The 27,623-nt window shown below is 38.1% G+C and overlaps 2 protein-coding genes across 8 annotated transcripts in view; both read left to right on the top strand.

The window, feature by feature from the left end:
- The window catches only part of LOC124126175, a 371,963-nt gene that overhangs the window by 13,830 nt on the left and 330,510 nt on the right, over positions 1–27,623 (top strand). The window lies entirely within an intron of this gene.
- Positions 14,200–21,452, top strand: LOC124127671 (adhesive plaque matrix protein 2-like). The gene is made up of 5 exons (XM_046491072.2): positions 14,200–14,416; positions 17,638–17,781; positions 19,169–19,285; positions 19,809–19,925; positions 20,929–21,452. Exons 1-5 carry the CDS (start codon positions 14,383–14,385, stop codon positions 21,003–21,005), a joined length of 489 nt encoding a protein of 162 aa, XP_046347028.2. The 5' UTR covers positions 14,200–14,382; the 3' UTR covers positions 21,006–21,452.

The raw sequence follows: 27,623 nt of genomic DNA, 5'->3' as shown, positions 1-27,623 counted from the left end.
ACATGTATACATTCAGAAGTTTTATAAGGGATAATTCAAGAATAACTACACATTGATTACGTCAAAAGATCATATATATGTTCACGAAACACTGTTACTGAAAATACACTTTTCCTACTTCCACGGCGAATGATGATATGGTTCCGACGCCGTCACAAATCATCATATCATGGCCTCTTAGTGAATGATGCGTCCATGATATATACTCCCGTAATTCTCAATTGACATTGCTTTAGCTCATGGGGGGAGTAGTTCTGATTCTAATTTTAACTAAAAAGTGTAAATAAATAGGATACGATGGATCATCAGCTGATAATATTGACAGCTTTCCGTTGTTCTGTTAAACACGATATGGCACTGTCTTGCGACATTCCAGTTTAAAATAGACACTTTTAGATCGTAAGTACCAGCTAAGACGTCGTAGCATATACATACATTCGTGAAATTAGGTAAACACTATTAATACACATTATCATAATAATTGGGTGTGATCAATTCCTTCTTTGAATGTTTGCCTGAAATTTCAACAGAGTTGCGCATGTATATACATGACACAATGTATTCAGTTTGACCCATCCTTCAGAACAAAACGAAGACGAGCACATTAACGCTGTTCTAGGCAAGCAACACCTTTCTGCAAGTATCTGTTAATTTATGCTTACATATGTTCACATTTTAAAGAACGACTAATGATGCTGACTGACACTTAATCGGAACTCATCAGAGGTTAGTATTATAAGATGGGAATACATTACATGTATGCGTTAAGAAACATACAGGGTTAAGTAATACATGGGCTAAAGTAGACACAATCACAAGACGAACCAAGCAGTTGGAGAGGTTTTCGACTAATACTATTCTGGACACTGATTTGTTGTAATCAAATTATAACAGTTACATGTTAGCAGCCTAGTGGTTAAAGAGTTACATTAGCTTTTTACTATACCGTTCATTTCGAAGAACGTTGATTTTCTGAGATAGTGCTGTAGGTTAATGGACACTTCGAGGTCACACGTACTAAATGAATGGTCGCACTCTGTTACGATATGATACATGAAAAGAGACATACAATGATTGTTTTTCACCCTGTGTCGCACGTTGCGACGGCCAGAAACCTTGGCCGAAAATATATGACGGTTTATCGTCCAAAACACCTGCACAAAGAAATTCATTAGTGCCCTTTACTTTGTCATAGGCACAAGAGGAAGAACTATGTATTAAAAAAATTAAGGTACTGAAAGGTGAAAGATTGAAACTCCGTATTATTCAACACTGAGGGAGGGAGTTGAAATTAAAACCTCACAACAGCATATCGGACTCGGCATTGATGTTATGCTTGGTACTTCATGACTGCAATGGAATTGTGGTCATAATAAAAACAAAGAATCGTCAGGACAGAGGTTGTTATGTTCACAACAACATCTATCGTACACGTACGGGACCTGCTAAGTCTGGACGAAACTATTTTAATATTAGTCTTTGTAGGGATTTATAGTCCAAATAGGTTCTCTTGATTGTCAAACAGCCGACTAATATGAAGATCGGGTGGCCAGTCTCTGCTACATGGCTAATTGTGTCATCATACCCCTATGACATGAGTGGTTGCTGATGGTTAATGATAAACTGGTTTACTTGATCCAGATTCCAACATGTTCAGCCGCCGTGAATTCGGCATTATGCGTCAAGCACTAATTTATCAATGCATTAGTTATGCAATTGACACTTCACCGTCAGAATTACCGGGGTTTAAAATAGTGTTGTTTTTTTCAGCAAGAATACATCCTGCATTTTGTAAACACACACACACACACACACACACACACACACACACACACACACACACACACACACACAAACACACACACACAAACACACACACACGTGCATGCAAGACGCATTTCACCTCACCTCACCTCCTGTCCAGTCCAGCCCATCTTGACTGTGAAATAACAAAATATACTTTACTTTGGTTATTCAACTGCAGCGATCCACGACCAGAAGAGTGCAGCAAAATATATACGCCGTGGTTTGAAGGATGGCGGCATGGTATCCAGCAGTCTGATTACCAAAACAATTACGGGGGTCATGTCGTAATGTTTGTTTATAGTGTGAGTTGCAATGTTAAAACAACATAGTGCCTGTCATGTCATGGTTCATGTAGTGTGTGGTGCGGTTGGGTAACCTAGTGGTTAAAGAGTTCGCTCGTCACACTGAAGACCCGGGTTCGATTTCCCTCACGGGTAGAATGTGTGAAGCCCTTTTAATTTATGGTGTCCACTGCCGCCATATTGGTGGAATATTGCTAAAAGTGGCACAAAACCATACTCACTAACTCAGCAAATGTTTTTTTTCTGTTATGTGCTGGATCAAATCGTTACAATGAAGTTGTACGTGTTTTTTAAAAAATAAAAATTGCTTAACCGATTTGGTAGCTACGGTGTGATGATAGACAATGAGTGAGTGCGTGAGGAAATATTGCTTTACACCACATCAGTAATCGTGGAGCGTTTCGTGGCGAAACACACGTATTATAGCTATAACGTGTTCATGATTATAGCCACTTGCATATATTTTCGCGATTTTCAACAATGAAATGAACAGTCCAAATTCCTGGCTCTCTCTAGTCACCAACACAACGGTGTACCAACACAACCCAGGCAGTGAATGACACTGATGCCAACATAACGTGTAAGCAGTAATGATTGTCATAATACCATATCAACTACAATCAAGCATGGAAACCAACAGGTTGTGTGATGGTGTGAATGTAATTCTTTACAATAAGCAGTGAAGCTATAAGTACTGTCTTCATAAGTGCCTGATGATAGCACTGAGATGTAGTATTCAATTTAACGTATCTTCATGCACATTGGTGCCGCACATAGACTAATACAAATCAAATCAAATCTACTACATAAGATGTATAAATATGTTTAAAGATCAATGCAACTTATTTTTTTACAGGTTGAATTGAACACAGCCCGTTATCGGTATGCATTGACAAACTATACATGTGGTAAATGGATAAGATTTCTCTCAATGTCCGGAACAAAGCACACGTTTCTACTGATGAACGGTCTGTGGCAATGCACATGATATTGTCGTGATTATTAATGACTCAACTATTCTCGAGTTTTAGGCAATTGCAATTGCATTGTAACCATTTTGGAATTCGAACCCGGTATGAAAAGCCAACGCTATAAGCAATTGGCTTTCTCATCGTCCCAAGAGCATTTTAATAAAAGGCGCGACCGAACTACCAATAGTTTTGTGATTTATCGCTTATTGTAAAGAAATAGTTCACCAACACACTCGAATCTTATTTCATTAATTCCTGTCAAAGAAGGTTATAGATTTTGTCAACATATAATAATTTCTCAAATCCGAGGTGTTACTTTAAGGCGCAAGATAAGATTTTGTTGAGAGGTCTGATTTCGTACTCTGTGTTTTGCCTACTCAAATGTGTCAGGTACAGTAATTGAGCACTTCAGTGTCTTTATTTGCGCAGTTTCGTCACGTAACAGCGTAGTCAGTGTAGTGTAGTGTCGTTGCTATGTTGTGGGGAAGGCCAACCCAACTGCATTTACACCTAACTGTTAGTTCACAGCATGCACACAGTAATAAATCCGTCACATTCGCTGACTCATGGAGCTATCTCCTTCGTTGTTAAAATACACGTTACATTGTCTTCGTGCACAATGTGTAAATATTCTGAACAGATCCGTTTCCTGTCATACAATCAGTACACATAACATAGTGATCTCACATTTAGTGTTGAAACACTCAACAACCTAATCTTATATCATGACTTTACAGCTCTGTCCTTGTGGCCGACAGTAAATCGTGCATTGGGTGAGGTTATTGTGGGAAGTTGATATTTATCTGTTTAAGCACACAGGTATATCATTGATATCAATCATGGAGTTGATCCAAAATATCTTGATGTTAATGAAGTGTTTGAAATTATGAAGACATGCAATGGGGTATGGCATATTCTCGATAAAACTAAAGCAACAGATTACGATAGGAAAAAATACACTTGTTCTGTATTCGAGGTCAAAACCAAACATGTACTGTGAATGCCCATTTTTATTTCGTATTATAATATATATATTTTAAGAATAACGGTTTACTATGTGCGAAAGCATGTTGATGACGACTTCACACGCTTAAAAATGTCTCGGAGATAGCATCTCGATGAATGGACAAAATAGCGAAATGTGGGTATGATACCGAGAGGAGGGCAATGTCCCAAGTTGCCCGAATGCTTAGCAAATCAAGTGTAAAATCTCGACTGTTGACTCAGTACTGTCAAACGGGCAGGGTCGCAATGAGAAGTCGGCGTAACTGGCCTAAAAAACGACACTTAGACGATATCGTTGTTTTACATTAATTGTATTATGCAAAAGATTCAAATCTGCTCATGTTAACAAAAGAAAATTCCGTACAATAACAGGAAAACAGGCAAATTCCAACATCTTCTGTTAAAAAGGTTCTATGCAGCCCGACTAAATCAGAACGTCCTGTGAAGAGTGTGACCGTAACCGCTTACCACAGGAGGCAAAGACAGGGGTTGGTTAGCTAACACCAGGGACGGGCTGTACGCGTTACACAATGTTTACAGAGGAATCAAGGTTTTACCTTTTACAATGTTACGAGGTTTTACAATGCCAGACCACATCGTGCCCAGGTCGTCACTAAGAAGGCACGAGGGTATTGGACTCACCCCTGGCATGTCTCCAATAGGGCGTCTGTGGGACGTCCTCGGACGGAGAGTGTACGCCAGAGACCCAGCACCCTTCAACGTGGTTCATCTTGGGGCTGCTCGTTAGGCGGAATGGGGGCCAATCCAAAGGGCGACTAAACGCAAGTTAATCTAAAGTATGCCGTCAAGGTGTCGTGCTCTTATCGCCGAGCGAAGTGGACAACCCAGATATTGATCTTCACTCTCGAAATTATTTAACAGTCATATGTCATCACCACAACTAACATTTCAGCAATTCCCTTTTTTTTGTCGGTAGTATATTATAACTATTGTATGACAGTAATAGCAAGACTGTTGCTCAACCTATCTGCAATCTGTCATCCGCATTGTGTGAATAAAATAAATCTTTAATGATGAGTTGATATAACCTTGCACATGGAAACCCAGTGCATGACTGAGTGAGTTTACCTTTCACTGATTCAGTTATTCGAACGTATGTCACTTGATTGTGTTGTCAGTAAGTCCGACGAGAAGCAGGTCCGAGAAGTGTACCTCCCGCACTAAGCTTATACCCCGTTGTATAGCTGAAATAACAGCATTAAAAATCAAGCTCGCTCACTCACTCACGCATCCTTTATCAGGATATTCATACTTTGCGAAAACAGTATCTTTCCTACGTTGCTGCTACATAGTGGTTTTAATAACTGACCCACAATAACAAAATTACAATGTATCCATTGTTTTGTGTATGTGTCCTACAACCTTACAATTAAGTACATTTAACATTGTGGTTAGAACCAACGCTGGCCTGGCACATGTTTACAAGGGCAATTTCACATGCATTTGCAAGGAATATTGAGCCATATGGTAAACTTCCATTACGTCAGCTGTTGATAATATATCAAGTTGAGTAAGAAAACGAATCTCACTTCGTTTTGACTTTCACACTAAATTTGCAAAAAGGAAATTTCAATTCTCTTAAAAAACATAATCCCTAAAGGTTGTTTATGCTGTCGACAAACTCGTCTTGTCGCATTCATTTAACACTGCGGAACAAAGAAATTACAAAGGAAATCATCCGCGACAGTACAACAACATAACGTTACGTTATCAGGACAAAGTACCACAACCGGTTAAAAAACATGATGTACGATTCATGATCAGTCGTAATCTTGCTGTCGCGACCTGTTGCCGTTCCGGAATATCACGTTAGTATCCCCTTAATTATGTGCTGTCATGAGAAGGGCAGACATCGCGACAACTCGTGCTGGGACTTAAAAGTTTCCATGGTTGCTTCTGAGCAGTGATCGCTGTGTGCCTTAAATCACAATTCAAATCACAACACATGACAATTTTGGAGATTCGTAGCGGGGGTTCGCTCTCGGTTTCAAACATATCTATGCTGCGCACAAGTACTGCTGGTGTCGTAATTCTTTATCATCGCCTTTATTCAAAGAGCAAAGGACTTGTCTGGGCCTGTAACACATTGACAACCCTGCTTAACATTATGTATTGAAATAAGGTATGTATCCGGACAAAATGGATATTTTCACAGAAAAACATGAATGCGTCTTTTACTTTACTGCCTTATTTCTTTTAAAGTGCAAGCCACTTTCAACCGGAAATGTACAAAACATTAACTAACTACGATTAGACATGTTGAGGGATTTTGTATTGAATCACTTAACGTAATGTATTACTTGTGTATATAAATGTTACAGTGCAGTTAAAATCTATGATTTCTTTTGGACGATCCTGTCGCATGCATTCATATCTGATAGGTTATTGCAGATATTAAAGTTATGCATGAGAATTATACATTTTAAGCTAGTGCTTTTTAAGACAAAACTGAAATCCTGATAGGCACTATCAGTGTCCGGTATCTATTTTGCAGTTAATTGTGTATGAACATTTATATTGCGTGATTGGATACCTGTTTCTGGCATAGACTTAAGGGTAGTGATATTACGAATGTATAAATAGTGTACAATTGACAGTATTGTTTTATTTGATCTCCCGCGGCTTTGAAGTATATCATGGGATAGACATTGACTTATCAAAAGCATGATATTTGAACTCGTTATATTCAGATTGACTGAAGTGATAACCAAAACTTTAACCGTTCAAAAACCTCAGGGGGCACGGGATGCCCACTCGTCTAAGGCGCCGCGATTCGCACTGCAGAGATGCGTCCCTTGGGCTCGCCAGAAACCTATGATTGTGGGTTCGAATCCCGGTTCGCCCCGATTATGTTTCTAGGTTTGTCAGCACCATTCCCGTGCTCGTGGGTTTCACCGAAGTGGTAAACGTCTGAGACGTGCATCACTTCGGGCTTTCCTCCCACATTAAGCTCACACGCCGTGATATTACTGGAATACTGTTAACGCGGCGTTAAACCCAACTCACTCACTCACTCACTCACTCAAAAACCTCAATGGCTTTCGTCATATTTACATTGTATTATATCTGTTTTGCCGTTCCATATATGTGATATTTAACAGGTGATTAATCAAGTATTCTATTGAGTTGAAGAGGGTATAATATGTGTACTTAGCAGACGCTAACGTATTTAGTAATGAAGTACTATATTTATCTGAAAATGTTTCACTTAAGGGAATGATACGATGCTACATCTCGAGAGAGAAATAACACTTTAAACCGGAACTACTTTCACACTTAAATGAAAATTAATTCATGACGGTGGCGACACGTGGTCACAAACCAGATCAAGTTAAGACACGTCGGTCTCGGAGAGTAGTTGGTTTGGTGACCGCCTTCGGCAGCGAGTCTCCGCAGAGTGTCTTGGGCTTCGGTCTTGCCCTACACTGAAGTACATGTAAGCACAGTGTTGTCTCCTTTGGCAAGTGACTTTGTTCGAAATGTGCCCCTGTTCACCAAGCAAAATTGGGTATCCGGTTAGAATACGATAATAATGTCACTGTTAACTTACTAGCACCTACCAAGGTACAAGCTTACACTGATCCAGTGATCGGAGTTATAATGTTAGCGCTTTGAGCATGCACCGAGTGTATTGGGGCTACCGCAGTATAACTTCCGGACAATATTATTATTTTAATAAATAGAACATTTGTCATTTCTTGTCAAATTCCCACACTACTATTGGAAATAGTTGTGTTGTCATGTCACGAGATGAGATAAACATTGAGCAAACTGTCCTCTATCTACTCCGAATATCATAAATACAAGTAAAGTTCCACATACTATATGATATGTTTCACATAAGTTATTTACTTGGCGTGCATGATATGCCTCGAATATTGACATAACAAAACACTCACTCCTAAAGACAACATAGTGTAAACATTGTTTTGACTCAAACCAAGGCCTTCAGCATGACGAATATTGTGTTTATGACTCCCTGGGGTCTTAGGGTTCTGTTAAGTGTTTTGTAAGTTACGAGCTAAAGCAGTCATGGCAGTCTAGCATTTACAAGCGAGCTGGTGAGCAAGCGATGAGCAAATACTTCTCATGAAATATTCCTCCATAAGTTTCTCAACATTTCATTACCTTATTCCATTTGCAAGAAAAGGACAATTTGAGCATTAATGTACTTAGCGTACACATCCAAGAGGGTGCATAACGGAATGTGTGTGTGCAATTTTGTTTATCCATTAGATGAAATCGTGAGTATTTATGTATTTTGCTTAAGTGCTTATGTGCAGCGACATTAAATTCATGGCGTCATACATTGCTACCGCTTCACGCAGGAATGCAGTGACGTCATAGTTTCATTTATACAGAACACTAAACGAGTAATACTACTTTTTGAAAGGAGTGAAAGGTTGTGGTATTTGACTTAAACATACTTGACATACCATAACATAGACATACGACTGACGTTACGCTACGATCTCTTTATGGAATGGGACCCTGCAACACAAGAGTTTACAAACATAGTCGACCCTGTATATTCTCTGGCGTTCACATTATATATTTCAAAGAAAGTTTTCCATATCATGACATTTGTTCATTAAAAGTTTAAAGTTAAATGTACTGTGTAATTATAAGATGTGACGAATAATAACATCTTGGCCTGTGACAGAGGTACTAAGTTGAGGAGAAAGGACCTGATGTAAAATGGTACATACAAGTATCTAATGCACCTTTACTCAGCTTCAATCCTTCAATGACGATGGATTGACCTTGGATTGATTTCAAATATGTTGTTGGACTTCTGATACACGAGTTGAGTTTGAGTTGCGCAGTCAACTCAAAGCTGTACCAGCAGACATCCTTCCAACATGCACCGTTGATGTGTCACCCCGAGATGTCGTGCTGTTGTACAGATGCGCTGGGAAAAAAGTCGAAATTACCACAAGGAGACAATTAAAATTAGCTACACCCAACACAACATACTATTGTACTTTCTCACAACTGAAAAAAGGGCAACATTTTATTTCAACCACGATGACATGGCTCTTTACAATCACCATGCTTATTTCCACCAGTTAACTTTTGAAGCCACATGATAAATCTCACTTTAGGAGATTCGTTGCGGGAGCTAGATTTCATACGTGTTCTTATCTGTGCGCAAAACAAGTAGTGTCGTGACCGTCCATCATCGTATTGGACATGTCAAAGCCTATGTTACAGCTCTGCTCAGCGTACAAAAGTACAAAAGCATCGAGACACGACGGGATACATGATACATGATAATGATTTTGATTTGACTTTTCATATTTCCTTTGTTAAAAGGTACAAAATGATTACATAAAACTTATAACTACTGTGCTACAGATATTTTGATAAACATTAAATAAAATATTGAACTAAATATGAAGGAATTCTCTTGGCTCGGGAAGTTGTCATATATATATGCCTTGGCGAAACTGACGATCTTCTCCATCGAAGAATGTTTCATTTGTCATTTTCCGTTTAATATGACGAGAATATAAACGAAAGTCAAGATCGTGAAATCTGACAGCAATATTTTCGTAAGTGCAAACGTCAACGGATGTGATGTCACTGACAGGAGTAGTCTGCTGATAATATTTTGTTACAAAGCAATAACAGTAAATGTTTAAATATTGCGTCTGTTACATATAGAATAAACGCAAATCAAAACATAGTTGACCCAGTTAAACAGTTGTTGCGAGTTTCATATTGCTTCGGCAATAGGCCTGTTGAATGAGTTCGCCTGCAGCATTGAGAGCTTTAAGAGAAGGACAGTGAACTCAGTTAGTCCTTTAGATATAGTAGTTATCCCATCATCCCCGGAGAGAGGGATGAGTGTTTTTCTTGTTATTTCAAGTTTCTTTCAAAAAGTCGAAATTTCGAGATAATCATTGGAGTAATGCGGAGTAATCGTAGGAACGAGAAAATAATCCAAGGAACGAGAAAAAACCTGAAAATTCGAGGTTTGAGGAGTATGTTACAGTTATGATGAATAAATTATTGACATGAATCTGTTGAGAACTCTGTGTTACTGGCTGTATTGCGTTTACATGAATAATGTACGCCATGTTAACGTTATAGGATAGTGTCATCACTATCACGATCATCGTCATCATAATTATTAAGATAATCGTTTTATGTATAGCTATCGCCAACACACGTCAGTCAGATCAATACTGCTAAAGCGATTGCTACAGTGCACGTGAATACAGATGTTCAAAATAAAAAGATTTACAAAAAAGATTTTTTCTCAGTACTCATTGCTGTATACACACTGATAAAATGTGCAACGAAACTACTTACAACATAATAGGTTCAGTATAACGCATGTATATATTTTATATGTGGAAGACGATCATTCGTTTTCCAATTTGCTGATTGGCGCATGAAGAATGCTGCAGATGACTTTTTTTCCTTTTGCCATTAATGAGTGACATTGAAAACGATAATGTAGCGTATTGCCTTTTCCATAATATACAAATTCTGCCATATTTAAGACCTACTTTCCATCTCCAATTTGGGACAGCTGGTAGTCTGTGATTTGTTGTTCTTATTCTATGCAATTCGCTGTGCAGAAGTGTGCGTCAGAATCTTAAGATCGTCCATTTGAATTCCAGATTTGCCCTTATTGTGATTTGTCAACACCATACCCGTGCTCTTTGGTTACAACACAGCAATGATTCCCGGTCGTCAACGATCTGCCTTGCTTCAGACGTATTTATCATATTAAGGTGACGTGCCATGATTTAAATGAAATGTTATTCAAAACAGCGATAAGTCAGTAAGTGAGTAAATGTTGCTTTGAGCCCTGGTCAGTAATAATCTATTCGCGGCTAGAAAACAACGAGTTGCCTTTATATAAAAACATTATATAAAAATGATAATGAAGATCCATTATCCATTATCCATTACCACAGTAAACGGTAAAAACTGACTTTCAAAATATATAATCTACATCTTATACAGTTTAATTTCCTTCACATATGCTAAAATTAAGTTTCTTCGGTATTGAAAAGTTTAGAAATAATTTGAACAGTATAGAAAAGTTGACGAATTAGTGCACAATCCGCACATTCCAACAAAAGTTGTTGGATAGTCAAAGGACTTATGACAAGGAAACAATTGAGAGGAATCCTCTCTCTTCAATTGAAAAAGAATGATTAAAATGATTGTGTTCAGTGCGACACCTTCGGATTACAACTTCGTCCTGACGACTTACTCCAGTAAGGGCATGATATCCAATCAAGGGTTGTATGGCATGAAGCTTATTTGATAGTTGCTTATTCCACAATTGTTGCCACATATTTCTGACATATTGGCAAATTACAGGTTTTAGATCAAAATATCGAAATGTACCTTGATACAGATTTCCAAAGAGCAGCTTTAGCTGCAGAATCTGCTCCAGACTTTCCTTTGATGCCTACATGAGTGGGAAGCCAGGAAAAGATTATGTCATTGTTAGCCACGGGCAAATTCAAATGATCTGTTTTACGGTTGTTGATTGCCTGTAAGCAGGATTAACTACCAGAAAAAATGATAAAACTGGTCTCTTTCGAAAGTTCAATAAGTTCCAAGGCTAAAGGTATAGCCTTAGCCTCTGCCGTAACAATGGGATTCGATCAGTTAAACGTAATAATAGAGTACCATCATGCGTAACAGCATGCAGCTGACACCGTATATGACCATTTGTAATGCAGTGCATGCTCTAGCCCTGATGAAACAATCTTTGAACAAGGGTCGTATCACGTTCTTTGAAACCATCACAGGAAGCCTTGTGCCAAGCTTACCACGTGTACATGCAAGGTTATCGCATTCATTTTCCGTTTTAAATATAGCTTGATATTAACCTATACTTGAGGGAATAAACATAATTGTAAATACTACTGCACCAAATTAATTGTTGAGTATAAACGACATAAAAGTTATTTCAGCCAAGTAAAGGAATGAATTAATTTAACTACTAGTATATTTTTTCTCTGTTTTTTTTACCAGTATTATTCTTGCTGGTAGCATTTGTGAGAAAGGTCATATTTCATTGTTCTTATAGTTTCCACTTGGTGTAATATTCATTGTTTAACTTATGTATACCTATTGCTGCTGTTAATGACAACGTTGATGTTGCTTCAGTAGATCATTTGAAAGTTAAGTACTTTGTGGCTGGTACCATGTACCTTGAATACAAAATATTCAAACAAACCTAAAATGTATGTAAAAACAATTAACAACGCTCATATCTTTGTTTCAACAAAGGATTTCATTTGTCGCGTGAACAATCAGTTGGCCAGGAGGCATCCATGTTACATGAAGATTTTGTTCTCGCAATGAAAATGTATTCGGAAGGAAAATGTCTCAAATTTTGATGCAGTGATTTCATCAAAGATTTATTGCCAAGTTGGATGACCTTGAAATTGTTCTGTAATGTTGAACTTAGGTTAACACACTATTCATCATTGTAGATAGTCAGGTGTTATGTGCGGTGAATCCCAAATTGGTCAATGTCATTCTGTTGGAATACTTGTCGTAACGTTACAGCATCTGGAGTTTCTAGACCAACAAGGGGGGGTAGAGGGCATAGATCGTCAGCTAACATGACGGATGACTTCGGGCCACACATCTCCCAAATGGTGTCATTTTACACAGTAACAGCACAAGAGGCGACTAACCGGATTGGGTGGTCAGACTCGGTGACTTGATAGATGCATGTCATCGAATCCGAATTGCGTAGATCGATGATCATGATATCAGTACTTGGATTGTCTGGTCCAGAACCGATTATTTACAGACAGCAGCCACATAGCTGAAATATTGCCGAGTGCGGCGTTAAACAAACAAACAACATTCCTTTGGTTCCCTGAAAATCGCCCAAGGTCGACGTCTTAGGGTGACAACACCTTCCTGATCTGCGACTGTGTTGGTATTTATTTGACCAACGTCGTTGTATTTGCGTGGTATTTGGCATTTTAATTGATTCTGTTTTAGCATCACACTTAGTGACCAGTAACTGACACCCTTTTATTAAAGTAGATACCCTCACTGTTTGCGTCTTAAGTTGAATAGGTGGTTAATGAGAGGTGCAATCGTGAAATATATCGACCTGTAATATGATGTACACCAACAGCGCATATCGCCCACTGCTATCGACATAGCATTTACATCTACATCAACCTCCTAACGTCAAGCGAAACAAAAGATTTCAAATGTCGAACGTGATAATTTATGTTTGGCATAATCGAGGTATAGAGAATTTTACAAATCCTCAAATGAAAGTGAAAATCATCTATATACTCTTTAAAACAGTATACGGTCAAAGTGTGATAGATTAATATCATAGGGTAAAGTACACAATTCGGATGCCTGTAGAGTATATTGGGAGTTTCATTGGTATGGAAGAATATATTATTAGCGATGCAAATTTGATTATTCTCTCACACTTTATAACACATTTAACTACATTATTTCATTGGAAACGTAGGAGAGTACAACGTGCTATATCTTTGCAAGATCACTAGATATGTAAGATCACTAACATCACGACAGTATTGCAATCATTCACCAGACATCAAACAAAGCAGAGCAGGTGCACCCGATTGCGCGGAGTTGTTGGCTTCTTTGTAGATGTACCAGCAAGTTGCGTCATGCCAAGTCCTGCCTGTCACGAGTAACATATCTGGGTGTGACAGACACATGTGCACTCGTCTATGACTTGGTGTTATGATTCAAAAGACTAATGGAGATACTGATCCGCTGGGAATCATTGCTGGTACTATTATCAGTGGACAAAGTGAGTGTCTTAGTCTTATATCTCCCTATGATCTGTCTCCCTCGTAGTTGACACTGTTGCCCTTGGTTGTATTGCATGTTCTCCACGGTGGTATGCCGTCATCTGATCGACGCATGCATGTGACCTGAACAAACAATTGTTTCTTCATATTCATGATTCGTAAACACTATTGAACATGTCGCTTCATGATTAATGTCGTTGAATTTAGATTTACGATCCAACGCGGCATTAACACAAACTTATTCCCCTATCAATTGATATCAGTAAATATTTTAAGGTTAGAGCTAAGTAAAATGCCATCCCATGTCCAAATGCTTAATACTGAAATTGTCGAGATCATGTTACTGTTATGTTCAGGCCATGTGACACAACATTTCGGTGCTATGGAGACGGGCGTTACAAATAGGGGGACGCACTGATCTCATTCGCAGTGTCTCCCCGTCCAGACGAAGAAACAGTTCTCAGGCAAACATTACCAGTTATGTTTAAATTTGGCATGATGGTGCTTCTTCTGGGTAAGTTGTTTATTTGCTTTGGTATCTAACATTTACGTCAGTTACTTAACATGTTATCCATTTGGAGTTATGAATAATATAAGTGACAGTAATCAGACAAATTCTAGTGTTCCCAGCAATTTTAGGCAGTTTAATGACGAACTGTGTTCGATTTTGTACACTCGATGTTCCAATGTTAAACAAAAATATTCATCAGTTGTTTTATTCATACCTGAGTCGTTGTGAGGCGTGATATCGAAGTATATTTTATGACTATCATGAATACTAGAAATTAAGTCTGATTCATAGATGTTTGGAGACGTTATATATTTCAGGTAAATGTACATTATTTACTACAAATAGTCTGTTAGTGTGTTGGAAAGTCGGTTGTTTTATCTACTGCCATCACTACGTGCCCAGTGGGTTCTTAAAACAATGTACGTCAACTATTCTAGAAATAGCATAATATACCTTCAAAGCATGTCACAAATTGTGATTTAAATTTCGGAAAGATGAACAGACACATTGTAGTTGTAGTGGTGAGCGAGTGCCTTTTGATGATTTTTTTATAATTTTAGTTGTTTTCACGACGATTAGACTGAAACTACAAAGGGGGGTAGTGCTCGTTTCCGGACCGGAACTCAAAACCTGTTGAATATTTCCTCAATGTTTGGTTGATTGTTTGTTGTTTAACGCCGTACTCAGCAATATTCCAGCTGTATGACGGCGGTCTGTAAAAAATCGAGTCTATACCACACAATCCAGTGATTGACATCATGAACATCGCTGATTTGGTTGATGCATATCATCGGATCCCATTTGCGTGGATCGTTGCTCATGTCAATCACAGGATTGTCTGGTCCAGACTCGATTATAATCATGGACGATTGCAATGGCCATTATCCTCTATGGGGGTGTACTGATACCAATAATAAGGGAAAAGTTATCGAAAATTTTACCTTTAAACACAGGTATTTTTGCATTTTCTATGATGCGTATAATACTTTTATGCATCCTTCCACTGGAACATACTATGTCCTTTATCTTTTTCTCATAAATCAAAATCTTTGGAACGCGTTTAAATTGTGAATGGCTGGTATCAATACTTCTGGATATCAATCTTGCTGATGAACCACCTTCATCAAGGTACAATCTTGGCCTTTATTACAAACTGTACATTATGTACTGAAAAACTAAACTCTGTCACTCTCAGCAATGTTCCTGAACCCATACTACTATTTTCGGGTCAATTACATGTATACGAAATCATTCGAGTCCTGTGCAAGCCCTCAAATATTGGTTTGACATAAATAAGCTAGAGAAAGGTGGAAAAAACGAGAAAGATTCACTCTCAGCTCCGGGTACACTTGTACGATTCTTGTTTGGAAACGCTACTTAATATATTTGATATATATATTTGAAATAAGGACAACTAGAATTGTTTCTCCTTTGATGCATCATGCTATTATCATTCCTGTACAAAAGCATACTGATCCGTCCAATTACCGCCGTCTATCTATGACTAGATGTGGTCGTAAAACCATGGAACGCATGGTCACCACTCGGTTAGTCTGGTACTGGTTACCTCTTTAGTAACAAGAAAAAGACATAAGAACTAAGTCTGTGAATGGCTTATAGTACCATTGACCCTTTGGTGCGCTTGAGATCATTTTAGAAATCCATTGCCAGCAGACTACATGCTTTGTCATTTTGTTTTCGACTGAGAGAACGTATACATTATAACGTGGGAACACGGTCTTTCAAAACATTAAGATGAGGTTGGATTGATGGCCAGATTATCTTACTTTATGTCTTGAACTAACAGACACTTTCAAGTAGGGGTGGGCTCTACACTGTCTGATCATTTCAATCGAGAATTTAAATCCGCCAGGGCATCCGTCAGGGCAGCATGCTATCTGTCCCATTTTTATACATCACAGTTTATAGTCTCACTAAAGTTTGGAACACTTGTTTTGATGGTCCCATTTCATGGACGATTCTAAATTTCTTATTGCGGTATATGCATGCGATAGAAAGAGAGGTACGAACTAGGTGTTGACAACTTCAAAAATGGGCCCGTCATGTGGGATTTGGCTCGGTCAACTCCCAATAGTCATTAATACGCTATAAGCTGGAGTATGTTTCCAATATCGATTTTGGAGTCTGCAAAAGCAAATATAACACTCAATACGCCATCAAGGCCGAAGTCACTGTCGTGGAGCCTTTAGGACCTCTCCCCTTGACAGGCTGTATGTGGAAGCTGACGAACTTTTACCCAAACATCGAACTGCAGAGAACTACATGTACACTCAAAGTCAAAGATATTTAATGCATTTAGGGCCTCTTTAACGGGTATCTGCCACACCCTCCATGGACCATTCAATTGGGTGTGGATGGGTGTAAGAGTGTTTTACAAGCAAAAAGAGGAGACCCGTGAATATCCGGGATAGAATAGGTCTTCAGCAACCAATTCTATGCTTGTCGTAAAAGGCGACTTACTCGATCGGGTGGTCAGGCTCGCTGACTTGGTTGATACATGTCATCAATCCCAATTGCGTGGATCGCTGCTCATGACGTCAATCACTGGATTGTCTTGTCTAGACTCGATTATTTTACAGACCGCCGTCATATAGCTGTTATATTGCTAAATGCGGCGTTAAACAACAAGCAAACAAAGCTTTTCGAGACAATCGTTTCGATGAAATCCCCATACTTCTGATCCACATAACAGGCTTGTTTGGACTTGGGCATAATAATAATCAAATAATACATTCGGTATAAAATTTCCCTCTTTCGGCGAGACAGACATTACATGAATTAATGCCTACTTTGCTTAAACACTTTTCTTGAAGTTCATTGTATTGGTAAACAGTACACGCAGAATAATGACACATTTACCATATTTCATTCAATGTCACCTGACCCCCTCTTCCTATGTTTATTTGTCAATATTTCCATAAATATTTCCCGGTCACAGATGTACGCTATGGAGATTAATCAAACGAGTTTATCAATTCGAGGGAATAGTTCACAGTACAAGCGGCTCATATAACTATTCGAACAGTTTACCTAAATTCTCATCTTATTTCAGATAGTATGTCTTTAGAATGTAGCATCTACCAAATCTATTGTGAGATGAATCAAAACACGGAACTTGATATATGTGGTGTTAATAGTTTTGTTATAGTATCATTACTGAAAATACAAGTGTAATATGATGGCGCAATATTTTGTACTTTCAGCCCTGATGATCCTTTGTGTGATCAGGGATGTCAAAGCTGCCAACTGTGTTGACGACACCGGTTGTGGCACCCACGGTACCTGTCCTGACACTTCCGCACCATGTGTGTGTACAGACGGATACTCAGGGGATGACTGCACAACAGGTAACAACGTAACAGATTACACATTTGCACACAAAATATGTTACAGTATGAACCATCATGTCATATTCCCATTTATGATGAAAAGCTTTCATTTATTGCAGGGTATGTATGTTCCAATTGTAATCCTACATTGTATTTCTTTTATTTATACCTTGAGATTCATGATAATAACTTAAAATCACTAAACAGAAATATATGATCAGTTTAATGAAAATGTTCTAAAGTACTTGTACAAGGGGCTTTGAAATTGTACCCCCTATTCTGAACAGTATTTCACCCAACTAAGGCGTGTTAGGCGTGTTGTGGGTAATGCATCTCTCATACGTTTACCATTTTGGTGGGTCCAAAAGACCATCAATATAGTGCTGACGAAACACGGATGAAAGCAGGACAATTCCTGGATTCAAACCCTTGACACAACTCCGAACTGTTAATTGTGGCGCATTACATGAACCGGCCACACTGTCTCACATATATAATTGAGACAGATAAATATATTAGTACCTGAACGTATGTTCAGGAGATTTTCAATGAATGAGAATCCAATCTAGTATTTATAAGCTAGTTCTGTAAATATCAGAACGATACACACGTGGATGCAATGGCCTTATATTGCTACAAACAATTTTTAACCCACAGTCTACCACAGTCGCTCGGTCTATCTAAAACCTATATATGTTATAGTTCCTTCTTTTTTTAATGTTTTCTGTTAATCCAAACTGGATCTGCATGTGGCATGTAATTCACCGAATACAAGTCAGTTGACCCAAGTTACAGCATGTGTGTCACTTTTTTGACTCGCAGCTAAGATGGTGTTATGTGGTATAAACCTATCAAAGCGTGAAGTTAAAACGTTTCACACATGTGCTGACGTTAAGGTACATTTACTGGATAGAGAAGTATATTCCTGATAAATATTAAAATGTATTGATGCGCATGACAGAACAAACTTGAGGATTCTGTTCATACTGGAAGTTCACATGATATCTTAACTGGAGTTTTAATACTCTCCTGGAATATAATAAATCATCTACAGTCATGTATATATAATCTTAGATGGTTACACGAGATGAGTAAGGGAAGATTCTTACATATATATGTCTATCACTTTAGTAAATGGACACTGGTTAGCAAGATACATACATATCAGAGTGTGTTATGTTTTTAGTCTTCTGACAGAACTTGACCAAAGCCTAACGACTAAACGCGAATGTGTTTTTTATGGGGAACACTTGCAAAAGCCAAATACGAATATTTTTTTAAAATGTTAATCACATTATAATCACTGTATATGATATTCATATCTGGTTAGCTGTATATTATTGCTGGTTTCTGTAACGGTGAGCCACATGTACTATAAAATAAATATCTTTCCATATTTTTCCAGCACCTGTTTGCATTGACGGTGGAAGTGAATGTGGCTCCCACGGTAGCTGTGACACGAGCGGCGCTACCTATTCCTGCACCTGCACTGGTGGATACACCGGCGCCACATGTACAACCGGTACGACGTTTTTGAACATATTTCATCAACTGAAATTTCCAAAGCCACATATGAAGACTTAACTAAGAACAGCTTCAATCCAATTACAATGATCGTATATTTTGTGTAATGTTCCGTGTATATGATGTTCTATATGAGCTGTATATTATTGCTGGTAATGATAACAGTGAACCCGATGTTCTACAATATAAATATCCGTACAATGCGAAGTATCATGTAAATGGATATTTCAGTAATATATTGTTAAAGCCGTAGTCGAAAACTTTAAATAATGACGTAAATTATTACTTGGATTGATGCTCATGATATCAATCACTGGATTGTCTGGTCCAGACTCGATTATTTACAGACCGCCGTCTTATAGCTGGACTACTGCTGGAAGTGACTCATTGATAAGCTCGCTCAATTCATATATTTTCTAATTAAAGAAGCTATACAAGTCTAGATTAGGTAGTTGAACTATCGGTTCGTTCATTGGTTAATTGTGTGTAATGGACAACTGAAATTGTTGCCATTTTTACAGCTCCTGTCTGCACCGCTGCTGGAAGTGAATGTGGCGCCCACGGTAGCTGTGACACTAGCGGCACGATCTATTCCTGCACCTGCACTGATGGATACACAGGCGACATGTGTACAACCCGTACGACGTTTTTGAACATATTTCATATACTGAAATTTGCAAAAGCCAAATACGAAGAAATCTGGTTCAGTTCATAATTCGTTTACTTTGTTACAACATACACCATATTTTGTGTATTGGATTTATTTGTATTAATTATTTGTTTTTATCTGACCCAATTTGCTTCGAAATCACATATTTGCTTCGAAATGGTATTAACGTTAGATTTTAGATGTAATCGTTGCATGAGGATTTATTTTAACAGTCGGACTGCATGAATGCTGTTAGGTAATGTCTGAGCGGAATTTAAATGCTATTTTTTTCTACATGTACTCAAGTATTTCCTAAAAAGTGGGATAGCTATTCATAAACACATCCTCATTCTTTAATCGGAATCGTACAATCGACTCTGCTTTTTGCAGAGATTTCTTATTTATTAAAAATCCCAACACCAACTGTTACAATGTGCTACAAGCACAGAAGATAAAGGACTGTTTTCCAAATGGTGAATCAATGTTTAACAATACACCTTATTAATGAAATCCATACCGGGACCCTTTGTACACAACGTATGTATGCCTTTTATGTCCATTTCTGATATTCCCAATGCAAAGAAACTTCATCTACAATGTAGACTCAAAACTACTGTAGATAGAACAAATGAAAGAAGAAATAACTGTCGTTCGGTCGTTGCTGTTAAAAGAAAGAAACGGTTTATTAAATGGTGGAATGTGTACCTCACTACAGTACAAATGGCCAATGATCGGTCAAAGCAACATAAGTACATACCAGTGAAAGACGTGACATCACGTTTCATTTCAGACTCTGATACCCTGAAAATCAGGTTGGGATTGTATTGACATCTGATAATATTTGTTACTGTGAACTAACGAGCATAGGGATTTTCGGCATCAATACGTTTTATGACAGCAAGTAGCTGCAGTATTTGTAGCCCATTATTTTGTTGGATCAATTCACAATGTATTGTCAAATATACTTGCAACTTCTTTTCTTGTCTTTGCAGAATCAGGAGGATACCGTGTCACTGTTCTTGCACAACTTCTGCTGATTCCCATAGTCCTTTCTCGCTATATGCAGTGATAACTTTCCCTTATGACAACAGAATGAAGACAATTCGCTCCGTTTGATACATTATTAATCACTTTCGAGTTCCTGCTCTACTTTCAAAGAGAATGTTTATTAAAACAACACCTTCGTGTGTAATCATAATAATAATCGTTTGTGTGAAAATAATTTAGCTTTGAAATACACACGCGTGGTATATGAAGGATTGAAGTGTCCAAATGACTACAGAACAAATGCTTATCGCTGCTTGAAATTATTACCATTAGTCACAATTCCATTCATATTTTTTAAAGCTCCAAGATTATGTTCATTGTAACACTATCGTTTTTCGACAGATATCATATTTTATTAGCTCAAAGACACTTGCACGCTTCAATCCTCGTGTTCTTTACCTAGATGACATGTTGAGCTCCTGACTGATGTCAGTTGTTCCGTCGAAATAAACGGTTCAGTTCACGGCAACTCTGCGTTCGTTTACTTTGTTACAATATACACCATATTTTGTGTATTGGATTTATTTGTATTAATTATTTGTTTTTATCTGACCCAATTTGCTTCGAAATCACATATTTGCTTCGAAATGGTATTGACGTTAGATTTTAGATGTAATCGTTGCATGAGGATTTAATTTAACAGTTGGACTGCATGAATGCTGTTATGTAATGTCTGAGCGGAATGTAAATGCTATTTTTATCTACATGTACTCTAGTATTTCCTAAAAAGTGGGATGGCTATTCATAAACACATCCTCATACTTTAATCGGAATCGTACAATCGACTCTGCTTTTTGCAGAGATTTTTTATTTAATAAAAATCCCAACACCAACTGTTACAATGTGCTACAAGCACAGAAGCGAAAGGACTGTTTTCCAAATGGTGAATCAATGTTAAACAATACACCTTATTAATGAAATTCAAACCTGTCTCAATACGGCATGTTCACATAAATATTGTATCTGCATTTTAAGTGTCTCGTGTCTTCACTTTGTGTATCTCACATGCATATTCTGGTGCTTCGAGCACGATTCCTGTAGGTCCAGCGTTCGGTGTCTACATTCCCAACTTTTTAGGAACAATCGACTACGCTCTTTCCGCCACGATTTCAAAGAGCGCCATACGACTCTTGCTCGGAAGTTGTTTGATCAACATCCAAGGCCTCAGTAAAGCTTTCAAAACGTTTTAAAGTATACATGTTGAGGACATTTCCAAACATGTCACATTTTTGTCAAAAATGACGTCCGGTGCAATTTGCTATTTTGACTTATACCAGGAACAGGATACGCTCACCTTTTCGCGAACACCTGGTATCATCACTATTTCACAGCGATTTAGAAACACATGCTCATGATACAGTCGGAATCGTAAAATGGATTTCTAAGAATATGGAAAGGGTGTTTTCGATTATAATTAGAAGCAACCCCTCAGCTAAACCTTGTGGCCCTAGTTAAACAACATGTTCAACATTTCTAAATTCAAAACGTCAACTTCTGAAACCAATCAGTCTCAAACAGCTGTCGAAGCTAATATATCTAACATATACATGACCACATATCACCAATACGTGAGCAGTCACGCGACTTGCGCACAGAAGCGGTCGTACAATATATCATATGTGAGCCGTATGTGTTTTTGCATTGCTTTCTCTTGTGCAGACTTGTGCACAATTTTCTTATAGTTTTTCATTTAAAATTTAGATTGACATTTTCAGTGATTCAATTTAAGGTTGCAAAGTTACATTTACGTTGGAAGGTCGTGAATTTTTGCGTCGCTGCTTGGGGGGATTTAACTTAATAGGACGCTGGGGACAAATTCGAACTCGGTTTGCGAAATGGAACATAGGCACATGAACCGCACGTTCTTATCTTTTCACAAGTTTGAATTGTACAAGTACTTTTACATACTTCACACTGTTTAGTCATTAAATTCCATCTTGAATATTTTGAGCACATAAGGAACAGTAAATGTTTCGGTTGTATGTCCATGATAGTTAGTATTTGTTCTATGATTGCGATGAAATTCACACAAAAATGACCTTCACAATGCTGAGACTGTCAGGGGCAGGCAAGCGTATTCTACATTGATCTCTATATATTCACATGTTATTGATCGTTGTATTCAATGACAGGTCATCCCCATCTACATTGAGGTTACTTGTGTCATTTGATGATAACATGCATGCCTCTTAGCTACTTTAATTAATTTACAGAAGGGTCATTTTGCCAAAAAAACTATGCTTCGGTTTCAGAATCTGATACAGACGACCTCATTTCTTTTATTGCCACGATAAATGAATATCTTCATCCCACATATCAAACTCAGTTGGATAACATAATCAGTGTCCTATATGTGTGGGTCTATGCACATAAATCCAAACATGGGTCAACCTACATGTATGTACCAAGCTGTAGGGATAATTTCGTTTTTTCCCATTGTGAATTTCCCCTTCATTGTCCAGCAATATACCATCAGCTCTAGCTTATGGTATCTACATTTCTCAGTTGCTAGGTACTTAAGAACTCGTTCATTGTATTCAAATGTCATGTAAAGCCACATTTCGGTAACGTCTAAGTATTTCAATCAACGTTTCCTGGTTAAGTCATTCCAGAATTTTATGTTAGTTATTCAGAGGCATTTATAGGAAATAACTCGTTGCTGGTCAGTTTGAAACGGGATGATATCACGTAATAGGACCTTTACAGGGAGTTTCAACACCTCCTTACTCACAGGCACTTATTGTAATAGATCAGGCTCAGTGACGTGGGTTGACAGCGTGGGGTGCTTCCCCGTCGACGTGGATCGACGCGGAAACGTCATAGGACTTGACGCTCGGACTTACTAACTACATGATTAAATGATATAGCTGACGCACTAACCTCACTCACCAAAGCAGTTGTATCTCATGTGTAAGTTAATATCAACTCATTATCACATACTTAACTTATCAACTCAATGTGGATGACGGATTGCAGACATGTTGAACATCAGACTTGATATTAGTTAAATAATGATTATTATTCCACAGTATTTGAGATAATATAAACTACCACACTGCATATGTGATATGTTCAACTATCCCATTAAAATCACCACGATAATGAGGATAAATAGAGGTTACCATGCGACTGGGTTTAGGGATGGTTAATCTTTTGTATTAGGAGTACACATTGTATTTAGCAAGCCTCGGAAAGTGTTTTTTTTTATATAGCCGCGTAACCTTTTGCCTACACATTTTTATCGTCTTACCTTTCGCGGTAATTCATCGGTCTGTCTGCTGGAGTCACCGTCCTTTATCAAAGGGAAGCTAATATAACCCTAGTCTAGGCGACGTCCCATCCATTATATGATAAAGAACACTGACTTATGTTTATGATATCTACGTGTACTTAAACAAATAAATCTTGACATGCACACTATAACGTCCCTCGATGCATAATTTACAGTCGTGACAGCACACTGATACGTTATATATGATCAAGTTTCAAGTGTTTTCAAGACTAAATGTGAGATAACCATGCTTGGTGTACTGATTGTGCGACAGGGAAACGGTATGTTGCGGCTATTTCCACCTCGTGCAAGCAGACAATGCAATGTGTCTCTTAACGACGGTGAGGATAGTTCAGTGAGTCAGCGAATGTTAAGGATTTATTACTTATTCCTACTTTGAAAGAAGAGCGAGGTGTGTAAATGATGTTGAGCCTTCCCCACAACTGCACTAGGCTACATAACACTAACTACCCTGTAAGGTGACGAAACTGTGCGAATACAGCCAGGGAAGTGCTCCATTACTGTACTTGACTCATTTGAGTGGGTAACACGCACAATAGAAAATCAGGACTCTTTACAAAGTCTGACCTTCCGCCTTAAAGTAATAGCTCGGATTTGCGAAATGCTCATATGTCGAAAACGTGATTAACTTTCTTGGATCTGAATTAAAGAATTACAATTTGAGTGTGTTCGTGAAATATCACAAAATAGAGAATATATACGTCTTAGAAAGAAATTCTATGCAGAATAAAGTTTGTCTTTGAGCAATTGAATAATACGTGCAATAGTAGTCACAAATATGGATTACTCACGCATGATACTATTTCCACGCATCAATTAGATCATGTGTGTTTATGACTACCCGAGGGCGAACTAATACGAATATACAGGCTGCTCGGTAGCTCTTATTATCAAAATATGTCAGGGACAGTTAGTGAGACAAGTGGTTGGCTCGTCGTGCTGGGTTAGAATCCCGAAAGTGTTACAATGCACGAATGCCATTTCTGGTGTCGCCTATTTCGAACAATGCAAAATGTGGCGTGAAATTAGATTCACTCACTCACTCAAAATGTCCCAAATCACATCCGCACCCGTCTGTAAAGTGCTCTTTAGTTTTTCTGATTGTTTGTTTCAGTATCACTCTTTCTTTTTTTGTTTTCGGCTATCCGGGCATATCTGTCCATGTGTCTTTACCAAATTGATCCTTGTCTACCCATTTCAAATATTCTGTGACTTTGCAATGCAAGGTTTTGATACTTATGGTGATCGATTTCCGAGACTGATAGCGAGTAATGCTAATTAAACGTCAATTAAGATAAATCATTTATTTATGCTACGATTCAGAACTTACCCTTTGATCAATGTATGTCGGTAATCCATACAATAATCAATTATGCATAGGTACATGATACACAAGAAGTGCATATGCCTTTTATTTAACAACCATAATTTTAGATACGATAACTCTACACGTCATTCAGTCACACCATGAGGGTTTAAACATGGACGCTTCCGACATAGGAGAAATCGGATAACTGTTGCCTGATGTTAGTTTGACGTGTTTTGTACAAAATCTACAATCGTCAAACGAATAATTGAATAGCTACAAATTTTACAGCGCCTGATAAACTAGAGAAATGTTGACACGTTAACAATCACGTTAACGCCATGGTCATGACCACACACCGTTTATCTGTAGAAACATGTGTTGGACATTTCAGAAATTGGAATAATTTGAATCAGGGAATGTACATATATGTGTGTTACGTCTTATGGCAACCACATTTTGTAATGGAGATCAACGCTTAACACATAATTACTTTGAGTTAATATTCATTTACTACATACTTAGTTTACCAAATGATACCGACCTTCCTCATATTGAGAAAATAAAGATGAAGGTTCTTTTAACAAATGACGGGATGTATTACTAAAACTATCAGTTAGCTAAAATCAAACAACAAGTGCAACCAGGAGTTTTGTATCGAGGGTAGATATTAATCCCCCCTCCCCTCCCCCAACCAACAAATATCAAATGGTCGACCCCTTAACATATTCGGCAAAGATTGGGGTGGTATAGACAGAAAGACAGACAGACAGACAAGTTTATGGTTGTCTCACTCGTAGAAAACAACACTTATATTATATCAAAAGAAGTATAAACATAAAATTCTACAACCAGTCGCCAGATGACTTACGAGAGACAATATGTCATTAAAAATAATGCATTACTTTGCATGTGTTGGTGATGGCTGCCACTGGCGTTTCGCGAACTTCTGGTATAATCACCATTTGATAGTGTTGGTTGGTTGGTTTGTTGTTGAACATCGCACTCAGCAATATTCCAGCTATATGACGGCGGTCTGTAAATAATCGAGTCTGGACCAGACACCCCAGTGATTAATATCATGAGCATCTATCGACCAAGTCACCGAGCACGACCACCCGATCCCGTTAGTCGCCTGTGACGGTAAAGCATGGGTTGGTGAGGACCTATTCCACCCCGAATCTTCACGGGTGTTTTGTTATTATGGAAAAGGGAATCTTTTTTCATATAATTTTATATTTTAAGTAAAATCGTTTTGGTTCTTCAAGATGATTCGCATCAACACGCATGTATACGATTATGTTACATGCAATGCATGATCCACTTGCTTTTGAAAATAAATGTAAAATCCCAGGTCTTGGAACGATTTTACGATCATTGCTGTCTCATGCAGTGCACGGAATTCTTTGAGGGCGTCATTTATGTATAATTGATTGAAGCGCCGTACAATAACCATAACAGTAGAGTGATTCTGCACTCATGTTTGTTTCTTGTTCCATGCAGCTTCATGACTTTGACCTGAAAGTCTGGACCAGATACTCCAGTGACTGTATACAATGACATGCAGTCAACCATGTCAGCGAGCCTGACCATCCGGTCTATTTAGTCGCCTCTTACGACAGGCATAACTTGCAGTGGACCTATAATATCTCCGAAATTTCTATGAAAGGAACGATTGATGGAGTGTGCGTGTACTTATGTTCTATGCCAGTCAGCAGTATTAAAGCTTTATCACAGAGATCTGAAAGTTATTGAGTTCGAGCCAGGCGGCAAATGCTTGTTCATTAAGAAATAAATGACGAGTGGGAGTTGCCCTTCTTACGAAAAAGACTGCAGAGAGAATAAACATGGTTTTAAAGGAATAAATTGTTTATTCTCCCTGCGTTGTTTTATTGTACGATAAACAACGACCACGAGTCGTATTTTTCTTATGTGGGATATCAATATTGTGAACAGCCTCTTCAATGATGTTAATAAAATGTACAAGCTTTAACAATGCTTACCTGTATTTAAATGACTGCCTGAATACAATCCGAACTCGG

This window comes from Haliotis rufescens, unplaced genomic scaffold (assembly GCF_023055435.1).
Source record: "Haliotis rufescens isolate VD_foot unplaced genomic scaffold, xgHalRufe1.0.p SCAF_6, whole genome shotgun sequence".
NCBI lineage: Eukaryota > Metazoa > Mollusca > Gastropoda > Lepetellida > Haliotidae > Haliotis > Haliotis rufescens.
The sequence above is the reverse complement of the archived record's forward strand: the minus strand, read 5'-3'. Positions and strand labels throughout refer to the sequence as shown.